Raw genomic sequence first — 12,625 nt, 5'->3', positions numbered from 1 at the left:
ATACACTGAGAGCTCTGACATTGCCTGTATGACCGTGCAAAGGTCTGATTGAATATATATTGGAGACAACAACTGCTGAAGATGGGTGCACTCTCTAAAATGTGTATATGTTCATCAGGGCATACCTCTAAAACTATTATCTGACTGCATGAACTTGTGTCAAACAAAAAGCAGGGCAGATCATATTCTAAGAAATGGACCCACTCTGGCGCCAAGTAGGGGGGCACTCCTGTATCAAGTCCTGGTTGTACTCCAAGTCTTCATTTGAGTTGAAGTACAAGTCGTGCCATAAGCACAAGTAAGGCAAGTGGGACTTAAATCCATCTATCTCCTCCCACGTGGGGTATAAGCCACTCACTTGACACTCCAAAGATCTGACTCTGCAGGCATTCTCCAAGCCCTTTCAGAGGCTGATCTACGTGTTCCCTGACTTTCCTGGTCATTGTTGACCCTGCCACAGATAGAGGTCTTCATAGAGGCGTGCTGCAAATTTTAAAGCAATGCTGGCTCCCTCCGGATTACTTTTGAACCTACCTAAGGGTAGGGGTCGATACACCCTTTATTTTTTGGTGCCCCAAAAAAATGGAAAGCTCAGGCAAATTTTGAATCTTTGGCCCTGGATGCCTTCCTTTGGAAGGACAAATTCAAGCTCAAACCCTAGCCCATGTCCTTTCCACCCTGGCTCTGAAGGATTGGATGGTGTCCTTGAACCTGCAGGATGCATTCTTTCTTGTACCTATCTTTCAGGCCCACAAACTCTTCCTTTGGTTCGTAGTCAGAGCATTTCCAATTTGCTGTCTACCCTGCAGCCTCACCTCTGCCCCTCAGGTGTTTAAGAAAATAATGGTGGTGATCATGGTCCATCTTTCTAAGTCAGAAATACTTTCTGTACCTTTCTGACTGCTGAAGGTCAGCTTGCTGCAGTCAGTTGCAGGCCACCTCCTGATGATGGTCACCCTTCTTTTATCAATGGGGTTTTCCATCAGTAAGCCAAAATGACATATCTGAGGCCTGCACAGAAGATCCCGTTAAAAGGGGTCATCCTGGACACGGTGTTGTTCAGGGTTTTCCCACCTGCACAGCGAGTCTGAGACATTCAGGGTATGATCCTGATGTTTTAGGCTCATTCCTTGGTTTTGTCGTAGAGTGGTTGAGGGGCTTCTTGGACTCCTAGCCGCATGCATACTTCTCATCCCTCATGCTCATCAGAACATGTGGGCCTTGCAACAGAACCTTCACTTTCAGTGAGGGCAACAGTGTGGCTGCTGTTAGACAACATCTGTATCTTGAACGAGCCTTGGACCATCAATAATGGCAGGGAAACACCAACCTGTCATGCAGCATCCTGTTCTCCTAGCTCCAACAAGAGTTCAAAGTAGTGACAGACCCATTGTCTCTAGATTGTGAGACAATGGGTGGTGAAGTGACATCAAGACAGTGTTTCTTATCACAGTTACTTCTGCTCACTGGGTCAGTGAACAGAAGGTGCTATCAACCACTGTGCACCATTACCCCATTGTCCTATTCATCTTTCTCTCTCTGATACATCCCTCCAAGCGGAAGAGAGACTTTATGGGCTAGATCCATTGAGAGCACTTTCTACATTGAGCATACAAGAGAAGTACTATGTTGATGACCACCTTAAAAAAAAAAAACAGGGAAAGGGATGCATAAATGAACCCTGTGCAGGTGGAACATCATTTGCATGAAACCATGCCATGCTGTGGCCAAGAAGGATCCCTGAGGGCTTACAGACTCATTCCACCAGAGCCAAGGCTTCTTTGACTGTATTGGCTAGGGGTGTCCAAGTACTGGAAATATGTCAGTTTGCTACTTGCGCATCCATACATACCTTCACCAAGCACTACTGCCTCAACAGTCAAGTGCACAGAGAGGGATGTTTTGAGTACTATGTACTAAAGGCTTCTTGGTGTGAGTCCACTCCTCGGATCCACCACCTTTTGGGAGGTACTGCTTGGCTGTCTAATGCAAAATTTAAGGAATCTACAGATAAAAGTATCCATTAGAAAAAAAAAAGTTACTTACCTTTGGGAATACATTTTGTAGTGGATATTATATCTAACAGCAGATTCCTCCTGCTCCTCCCTTTTCTGTGAAGTGGACTCAAGTTAAATTTGGCACACTGTCATCTCCAGTCTGTCTCAGTTGGTTCCCGTCCCTGAGGATGTGGAAAATGTCAAGATAACTGATGTGATTGCGGAGGGGCAGTCTCGATTTTCAGCTCCACCTCTTCACTTCAGAGGTGGGAGCAACGTTCTGAAGAAATCCAGATCCAGTGTGACACCTGAGGATATTTACAAGTTAAGGAATATGTGGTTAGAGTATCCACCAGAAAAAACAGTAATCTTTTCTTCTTGATTTTTCCTTGATCGATTTTCTTTACAGAAAGTTAGCTGACACATTTTATCTTTATGAAACTGATTTGGATCTTTCTGCATGTATTACTTTTACTGTTTTGCTTCCTGAGTTGTTGAAGCCTATCAACACCAGCACCACCCTAAGTGTGTTCTGAACACTGCCCACACTATCGGTTGGTGATTTAGGTGCTCATGATAGACTTATTTGGTGTGTCTCCCTTAGGTGCCTGCCCATAATATTGTGGGAACTTAACTACATGTCCTTTTGCCTCTCTCACCTGTCAAGAGGATTTCTTTACATTTTGTTCACAGATGCTTGCTGCCATGTTGTCTCTGCTGTGTGCCTATCTGCTGTTGGTATTATGACTGCTAGCATATTACAGGCACACCTATTCTAATGTACCGCCAATTTCTAAACACTAACATCGTGGTCTTTAAAAATGGGAAATAAGTTTCATGTTAGGTATATGGCACATACAGATTGGACACATAATTAACATGTTTATTATCGAAGTATTATTCTGTCATGAAGTTCCTTCATTTCGCACCATTCTTCTACCACATTTGGCCACTACCCAATCCTCGTATATGCCTTGTCACCATGCAGTGTATCACCTCTTCTCTTCATCCCTGTTTATTTAACACAACAGCATGCCTGCTAACTCCCCGGTTTGAACCGCCTTTCTGAAGATTACTTGCATTGCTGTTTCAGGACAGCAAAATGTTTTACAAGGGAGGAGTGTGTATCGAGATCCCGGGCACATATTTCACTCATCTCCTCATAGTAGTCTTGGCCCCTTAATATACCTTCGTATAAAACTGTTGTCCAGAGATTTTCATTTTTGATTTGCGTTTTTGTATCTTTAGAGAGGTAATTTAGCTTGCTAATCCGGGCCACATATTTCTGGATGACATTTTTTAAAATGGCATTTGTGTTGCAGTGATGATGTAATATTTCAGGAACCATGAGAGCTATATTTTTCATTTTGGTGTCAAAACAAAGGTTTTGGGGGTCAAGTAGTCTTACAGAGACAGAAAATAACTCCTCAGAGTAACCCTTCTGTAATTTTCCAAAATGGCAGCTCTATAATGATGTGTTTTAGCCTTTATATTGATAATTTATTTTAATATTGTTTTTGCTTCAGGTTTTCCGTTGATTGAAATTCGTAAACATGAGTGAAAGAGGTAGAAGCAGAGGATCTTTACCTCCTGACAGCGTGATGGTAACTATGAAATCTTAGGACTCCTTCAACACAGAAAAATGTGTCATATGCCAAACTAATCCGAAGGAAAAGCTAACATCAACTACAGCTGGACAGTAGAGAGTTTGAGATGCTGCAGAACTACAGAAAGACGAAGTTCACAAAAGATTGAAACTGATGGGTGAAGAGGATCAAATATGTTATCATTGTAACAAGTGCTACAAGTCATATACAATGAAAAAAAAGCCTGGAAAACATTTGTCAAAAAGTAGCAGAAACGAATGAATCACAACAAGTATCTGAGCCTTCTGAGAAAGCGATGACAACCAAACCCATTGCCAATCCACTTAGAAGATCGATGGCTAACCCTCGTCCAACAACTGATCAGAAAGCAGAGGATCTTCAATGCGTTATCTGTGATTTAGCCAGATCAAGGGCCAAAGGGGTTGACAGAAGAACAAAGTACTGAGTATGTGAGTCTAAAAGGGCAAACTTTTTTTTTAATCTGCAGCTAGTTTCTTCTAAGTTGAGGTTTTCAGCTGAGTACCTGATCTAAACAGGGAGGTGAATGTATATGCAAAGGATTTGTGTGCCCACACAAACTGCATGCGTGCATACATTTGAAAATATATATGTACAATGAGCTTCAAGCAGCAACGTAATTGACAGCCTTCAGTTAAGTTTGCACTCTTTGAAAATAGCAAATAAAGTTTTAAAGCCACTCTTGAGTGCTGGCTACTTTTTCACACTCAGTGAGATCGGAGAAATAATGGTCAACATTGATGAAACTGTATTGATCCATAACAATGAAATTAAGATTTTTCAGGTGAGAATGTACAATGACAGAATTTGTTTTTGTCAGTCTGACAAAAAGAATGAGCCACTTATGGTATTCCCAGCTGATTTGACTTCTGATGTTCTTTCTGCCAAAATAGGATCACGGGATGCAGTAAGATCAACAGGAACCATTTTAAGAAGCCTCCTGAAAGATTTAGATTTTGGACTTAATGCCAAATTTTGTGATGCCCCAGAGCTCCACAAATTATGGGAGCCAGCAAGAATGTATGATGTTGTCTTAACCTTTTTTACATCATTGTTTATTATCAGCAAAGTAAAACCGTTACAAACTAAAGTTCTTGAGTTCGGAACAGAAGCCAACAACATTGATGATCGCTCTGAAGATTTAAGCATAGCAGTGGAAGACAAGCCAATGAAACGACAGGCTAATGCTGTGCAAAGGCACTGTCTTTTTCTAATCATGTTTTAGGAATACATAACGGCAAAAAGAAAACTCAGCTTCTCATGAAAGCTGCCAACGCAATCTATGACAAAGGCAAACGTAGAGAGCTAATCACTTAATTGAATAGGATTGGTGTATCAACAAGTTATAATGCCATAGTACTTAGCAGGAACTTGTTAGCACCTCATGCTGTAAAATCTTGTGTATCCAACAGCACACAACTTCCAACTCACTTTACCAGGAAAGTATTTACAAATGCTGCTCTTGATAATCTTGATTTTGAAGACAGCTCCTCTTTGTTTGGAACATTCAGCACACATGAAACTGCAGTGGTACTTTTTCAAGACTGTACCAACGAAGTCGCTACTGAAAAACATGCCTTGTCAGCTGTAGGCATAAACAAACGAAGCTGCAAACTTATAATCCAACTGCCTTGCCAACATGTGCAAAATCACTGCAAGCCATCAACATGTCCCAGTATACCAGAAAGGTTCAAAGTGGCTGAGGACATGGATCTTTTTCTACATGATGCTGCAGTCTGCAAAGCTGATTTATCATATGGCTTATTCGATGAGGACTGAAGGATGAAGAAAATCTTTTGCTCCGTGGGCTGGAATTCATGCCCTGATCTCCCGTAGTACCATCCCACTGAAGAAGGTTGAGTTTTTACCAGTAATCTCATCTCCAGCCACAAACTATGCAACAGTATGCACAGCTCTAAACTATTTCCAAAATGTGCATGCTCAGCTTGATGGGAAGCCTATCCTGCCAATTTTCTGCGATGAAGGTGTTTTCCGTTTTGTAGCTGATTTTTATGAGCAATCCAGTAGAATTTGAGAATCTTTATCCAATGATTGGCGTTTTCCACATGGCTAAAATTGTGTTGCTGTGTGCAGGAAGTTATCGCAGTGGATGTGGCATAGACGATGCACTTATTAAGGCTGAAATCTTTGAAAGCAAAACTGCTCAGTCAATATTGAGCGGAACTCATTCTGTTCATTCATTACAAGATAAGCTCATCATATCTGAGGCTATAGAAACATTGCGTTGGAATGCTTTCTGGAAAAAGAATGACACATTATGTTTTGCATATCTTATCTCAGAAGTGAACAAGGCACAGGATGTACGTCATTCAAAAGACATAATGCAAAGCCTGGGAATGTTGAATACACTCAGTTCAAAATCAGAAAACCTGAACACCAAGTTCGTAGAGTCTGTCAAAGAATTTGAAGAAAATCAGAACTTTACAAGTACTGGGGAAATGTTTAACACATGATAGCTCTAGTGAAAACTTGGTACATGCTGATTGGGAAGTTGATTTGGAGCTGAATGTGAAGACTGCGGAGTCACTGATTACTGAGTTTCGCAAATTCGATTGCATGAACTACCTGAGATATGGGTCCTGGTATTTGGAAAGAGTGAAGAAGCTAGAGGTGGATTCAGATCACATTACACCACAACAGGAGGGATTTTTACAGATGCTGCTGATGTAATGTAGAAATGTAGTATCCTGCTAAGTTCTAATTTTGATTTCAGATTTGTCCATTCGCAGCCCTATTCAGGTTTTTCTCTGTGCCTATGTTTTTATAACTCAATAAAATTAGTTTAAAAAAGAAGAAGCTAGAGGTGGAAAAGCCCTACATGTGCAAAACATTCATCCAAAGACATTTTGTGGTGAAAGACAGAGAGGGAAGGTTCAATGCTATGGCTCCAGATATGAAACTGGAACAGACGATCCAGAGATCACAGAAAAGCTTCAAGGGAAATGTTGGTCAGGCACGTAAAAGTGAATATGTTGCTCAATGGCAGCTAGTTCACCATGAAATCCTTTCTATTTGTAATGTTTTCAGAGAGATGACAAATTCAAAATTAATGGACCATCATGAAACTGTTCCCCACCACGAACTTGTGGGAAAGAGAGGGGAGCTTTTAAAAAACACATTGACAACCTTCTTCATTTCATGCAGCAGCACGGAAACCACTTTGAAATGATTGAGCCTGTGCGACTATACAACTTCCTGACCAAACAATATGTGAATAACAATTTTAAGACACGTCTACTAGATGTCCTGCAACTTGGATCGAAACTATATGCAGATCTGAAGCCTGAGAGATTTGTATTAAAAGAGAAAAAGCTGTTTGACATATTAACGGAAGCAAAACTTCCATGCTTTAATTGCCGTAGTAAGAGTTTCGTCCAACCAGCCACAACAAAACAAGTTACAAAAACAAAAACTTTCGCAAGCACATGGAGAGATGAATGTAGCAAAAGAAAGGGGGGAATTCATCAAGTGCATTCTGTCGTGTGATCTTCTTCCAACAAACGCATTATTTGATGGAGATGCTGCAACCAAACCAGTGAAGCACAAACTCGTGCAAGAGCTAATCAAAAACTTTCACCTGAAGAATTTCAATTTTAAAATGCGTCCTTATTGAAAACTGCTGTTGTTGGACTATATGTTACAGTTGCGAATGGTCAAGATTTCATCCTCGCAAAAATTCGAGGTGGTCATGCAAACTGTTCTACAGATATCAAAGTCAGTGTGCATCTTGCAAGAACTGCATATTGTCTTTGATAGTTATTTTGAACTATCTGTCAAAGAATGTAAGTGAATCAGATGAATGTATACAAGTGGAACAATTGATTGTGCCTGCATAAAAAAAATTGACACCCATACCTTTGCAGCTTGATAAGTTCTGGTCATCAACATCGAAGAAGATGAACTTGGAGATGTTAACTTGACAAAACATTGCTGATGCGTCAATGAACACTGAATTTCCAATTATTGTAAGTGGAATGATTGTCAATGAGGAGTTGGTGCCTGCAGGGATATATTCAAAAGGTACGGGTCATATTGTTCAAGAACTTAACAGCAAATTGGAGGAGCTGACCTTCGTGTTGTGCCACATGTGTAGAGTGGGCTGTTCAAAATGGTTCCAATCAAGTAATTGTACTGTAAAATTATTTTGATACTTATATTTGTTGCAATGTTCATAAGTCAAGGAAGTCAGAGTTATGGATATATTATGGAACAGGCAAGAAAAGACACTTAATCCCGCTTCATATTCTGTACAAGAAGCTTGACCCAGAGATGCCCAGTGTTCTAATCAGGGCCCATATTCTTACGGGTGATGACACTATTAGCAAAATTTACTGCTGAACCTTTGAAGTTTCTAAAAGGATTCGCTGAGACTGAAGAAGAATGTGACTTTAAAGACGTAGAAAATACCGTGTGCGTGTATGGAAAACGAGTTCTGACTGTCATTCATTTGATGATCTTTGGTACAGTGGGTTCAAGAGATCAGTCTCACTAAGTGGCCTTCCACTGACGTCATAGTCTGTGCTTGGAGACATTAAAAGAACGTTCTACTTGATCAGAAGATTTGTAAATGTTTTAGGTCATGCATATTGAATGGGGTGCTAAATCCTACCAAATGTCTAAAGCCTCTACCCACAGAACTTACAATGCAAAACGTGTGCTACAAAAAGATGTCCCTGTCGATATCCTTTTCTCAAATGTTCAACATTCTGTAAACGCGCCATGAGCGATTGATGAACAAATGATTAAAGTGAACTATGAAATGTATCTAAAACAGGAGTGATAAACATTATTTTTCATATTCAGATCATAAACATTGTTTGGTGTATACATGAAAGGATTAAAAGCCAGTACTATTTGTTTCATTTCTATATATTTCTCTTCTTCCCCTATCATAGCCACTATTTTGGAAAATGGTGAAAGGGTTACTCTGAGGAGTTTTTTTGTCTCTATAAGACTACTTGACCCCCAAAACCTATGTTTTGACACCAAAAGTATATAGGTCTTGTGGTTCCAGAAATATTACACTGCACCACATCCGGCAATTTTTAAAATATTGGCGAGACAAATTTGACCCCTATCAGCAATGACTACCCAAGCTAAATAAGTTCTCCAATGATTCAAAAACACAAATCAAAAATGAAAATTTCTGGACAACAAGTGTTTTTTAAGGAGGTATATCAGGGGGCCGGGATTATAGGTAAACAAGTATATTTTCTTTCCTTCTTGGTGATACGGAACAGCATTGGCAAAGAAGATCTTATATTTCCACAATAGATTCCTTGTAACTCTCATAATAAAGAATAATGACTTCTCAAAGTCCTTGGGACTTAAGCTGGTGGTAGGCACATAAAAAATTTAAAACTTGATTCGGGAAGGTAGTTTCCAAGACATTTGACAAGTCATGTGACTTGGCTCATCCTAATGTTTAGCCTTTTAAAGTATTCTAGAACTCATTGCAGCCAAACAGCATTCAGGGCCATTCGTTCCTTTAGTTTTTTGGAAACACTACCTGTATAATTCAAATTATCTGTCAAAAAAGAATCTTTAATAAAACGTTTGCACTGAAATTGTTTTCTTGTTGCAGGTTACTATTCTTGGAGGAATCCTGGGAGAGGATCCTGGTTTGTTCAGTCTCTTTGTAAGATGCTCACAGACCATGGGAAGCAACTGGAGATTATGCAGATCCTAACCAGAGTCAACTTTATGGTGGCGACTAGCTTTGAGTCGTGGTCTGATGACCCACGTTTCAGCGAGAAGAAGCAAATACCCTGTGTGGTGTCAATGCTGACGAAAGAACTTTACTTTTAAAAACGGAATCAGACTGGCCCATATGGGCCTTATTCTTCAGGGAGGTTTGGAGCCAGCGGAGACCTTTCTTACTTCCTGGCATTCTGGAGATACTTGACTTACATGCGGGTGTGCCTAATTTGCAAACCTGCCCAGTTTTATTATGTTTTTCAGCTATTGATCATGCACAACCATGTTCTCCTCTTGTGCTATATCACCCCATTCCCTTCAAGGCACGTGCAGCTCTGGTGTTATGACCTTCTATATTACAGCAATGTTGATTTGGCGATCAGTGTACATTCATCATCCGTTTACTATTTCTTAAGCTTAAAACTGCATTTGTTAGCTACTTTGCCTTAGTCTGTACTATAGTATATACTGTACATGGATAGAGTTTGACAGGAAGATGCAATGTCCTTTTAGTAGTTCAACATCATTCCAATTGCCAGAAAGTAGGCAGTTGTCTAATAGTGATTCTTATATATTTACATACTGTTATTTACGCTTTGGGCTAGTAGTAAAGCCAACAGCGTGCACCATCCAAAGCAACTCATAGTTTGGAGTATTGTATTCTTATGGGGGCACAGCTAGCAATCCAAAAAATGCAATATGTTTTATCACGACATTAAACCATCCTGTTCAATACTTTTTATGCAACTCATTAATATATATGGATGTTTATGTCACCTTTTCACATAAGTAGTAACATTTGAGATATATAGGCTTTGACGACCATGCCCTGTCTCCTAAAAAAACACATAACATAATAGAGAGGTTTCCAGTTAAACTTGAAATGAATGTGGTTTACGAAATCAATGCAAACAACCCCATAATAAATAGAACTCTTTTTTTTTTCTTTTAAATAGACATTTAAAAAAAAAAATTGATACAATCTCGATCTTCTACACAAAACTGGATTACATGCTTGCTTTTAAAGAAAATATTCGCTAGTGTGCAGTTGTCTAGCAAGACAAATTGTAAGGCTGAACGTAATATTTTTCAGTGACACAAATTCGATACTGTAATGCACAGTGAGCGTGCACTTCTAGCAGCATGGTCTTCAATGGACAAGCATAGATTGTTTGAATACTTGCCAGTTAGTCAGTTCCACATTTGATTAATTTTGAAATCTTTAAACAGCTTGTGATAGATGTTGTGTTTAGTTTACTGAAACACACACCAACCCTAAACTGTAAACAAATGTTCATATAACAGCAAAAGAACAGTTCATTTTTTATGAATAAATGAAACACCAAAGCCTCATTTGATTCTTTTTACAGCTTATTGTGCAGCAACCAAAACACTAACCTCCCTTACAGGTTCTGAAGCTGGGTATTTGTTGGTTGTATGCATGTAAAGGTACTAATTGTTCTTGTTTTTTTGCTGATATGAATTGTATGTTTCATTAAGGAATACAGGGATCTGCGCCTATCCACTTACTAAAAGTCTTTCTACAGGGGTAAGGGAAGCCGAGACTTTATGTGACCTAACCAGACCCTAATTATACTAATTTCCAAAGAGGGAAGCAAGAAACAGAACTGCTCAGTTTACTGAGTACGAATGGACATTAGGGCATGACATGTTATTTTGTCACCCAAATGAACTCTCTGGGGAGAGATAGTAAACTGCTGATTGCTCTGTAACTGCTCAATCATAATATGCTATGTTATAGGAATTTGTTGCAATCATGGATGCCCGAGAACAGGGCTTCAAAGCACACCTGACAAGACAACAGACACAGCAGTAGGTTTCCAACGCTATAACAGGCAGGTTTTAAGCTGTTTCCTAAAACTGCTGTGATTTGTGTTGTTCTGAATGCTAGCTGGCAAATTGTTCCACAAGCTGGGCTGGGCCCTAGGGAATGGAAGGATCTACCTCCTTGCCTGACTAACTTAAATCGCCGTATTGTCCCCAAATTAAGCTCAGATGATCTCATTCATCTGGAGGGATGGTATGGCAGAAGGAGAGAGCTCAGAACAGAGGACCGTCTTTATTTATGGTTTGATGAGTGACACACACAGCCTTAAGTCGAATGTGTTTCTTCACAGGAAGCCAATACAAGGTGCAAAGCTGTTTGGACACAGAATGCAATCTGGGCACATGACGAAGCGCTCTCGGCACCATATTTGGATAGTGTGGAGCCTATTCCTGGCATATTTGGTAATACCCAGTTAAAGGATGTTACAGTAATCTAAATACAAATGTTTCCAAGACTGAACAATCGTCCTTTGAGTAGAAAAAGGAAACTCCCAAAGGAATTTCTTCAGACATCTAAGCAGGCTAAAGAAGCACAAAGTCACCACCGCCTTAATTTGGAGTAGAAACAACAGTGAATTATCTATCCAGATTCCCAAACTCTCTACAGCAGGTTTAGGAATGGGTGGATGACCTAATATCTCTGCCAGCAGTGGGGGCCCCAATTAGAGGACTGTTTTCCAATGGAGGATAGACCCTTGGTTTTATTAGCATTTAGTTTCAGACAGTTTAGATCTATTTATTCATCCACTTATGAAATGTCATGGTGCGTATGCTTAGTTTACCATAGGAGGCTGCAGATCACTTTGAAAAGCTCCAACTTCGCTCAAGGTGTGAAAGGTCCCAGGTGCTTGTGCAAGCTGTTAGTCTTGCTACATTTTCATGTTCCCCTTGAAGTGCCGCTATTGTCTTGGTGTGTCTCATTTATTGCAAATGCAAAGCCCCGTCTCCACTGCATTCTAGGAAGACCCCAAAATTATCCTCCTGCAAATTGTTCTTTCATCTCCCCATGCCTGCCAGTAGGCCGCTCTCCAATTGCCACAGACTTCATATTGAAGACTTTTAAAAACTTGACCTTAATGGATCTGTGAGCATCCCCATAATCACCTTCTACCCATGACTCACATGCTGTCTTCATGACAGTTTGAGGAAATCAGAGTAGGGGCCTAAACCACCTGAAGCCCTCCAGTGAGCTCCTCCAGACAAATTAGAGAACTACTGCATCGTCAACAGGCGCAGTAAGTTGACCACCAGAGCAGGGTCTGTGCCTGATAAGCATGCCCTTTCCGATCACTGTGTGACCATTAATGGAGAGAGCCCTCTAAAGTGTCATCCACTGGTGCCCCCTAAACTCTGTTAGGTGAGACGCGAATATTGACATCACACCAGCCTTGGGTCTGAATGCCAGAACAGTCTTGAAAGGCCACACTACAAATTTCA

At 40.3% G+C, this 12,625-nt stretch overlaps 1 protein-coding gene across 10 annotated transcripts in view; it reads left to right on the top strand.

The window, feature by feature from the left end:
- The window catches only part of LOC146866977 (caspase-7-like), a 400,007-nt gene extending 389,314 nt beyond the window's left edge, over positions 1-10,693 (top strand). For 8 of the 10 annotated variants that reach the window (XM_085603337.1, XM_085603340.1, XM_085603338.1 and 5 more), the window contains one exon: positions 9,228-10,693. In XM_085603337.1, the coding sequence (XP_085459463.1) occupies positions 9,228-9,451 (224 nt within the window). In that variant the 3' untranslated portion in view covers positions 9,452-10,693. Of the gene's footprint in view, positions 1-3,523; positions 3,662-9,227 lie in introns of those variants that run through there. The other 2 variants (XM_085603343.1, XM_085603344.1) reach the window with 2 other exon arrangements.
- Positions 10,694-12,625: the final 1,932 nt, after the last annotated feature.

The sequence above is a fragment of the Triturus cristatus genome, chromosome 1_2 (genome assembly GCF_964204655.1).
Source record: "Triturus cristatus chromosome 1_2, aTriCri1.1, whole genome shotgun sequence".
NCBI classification, from domain to species: domain Eukaryota; kingdom Metazoa; phylum Chordata; class Amphibia; order Caudata; family Salamandridae; genus Triturus; species Triturus cristatus.
The sequence above is the reverse complement of the archived record's forward strand: the minus strand, read 5'-3'. Positions and strand labels throughout refer to the sequence as shown.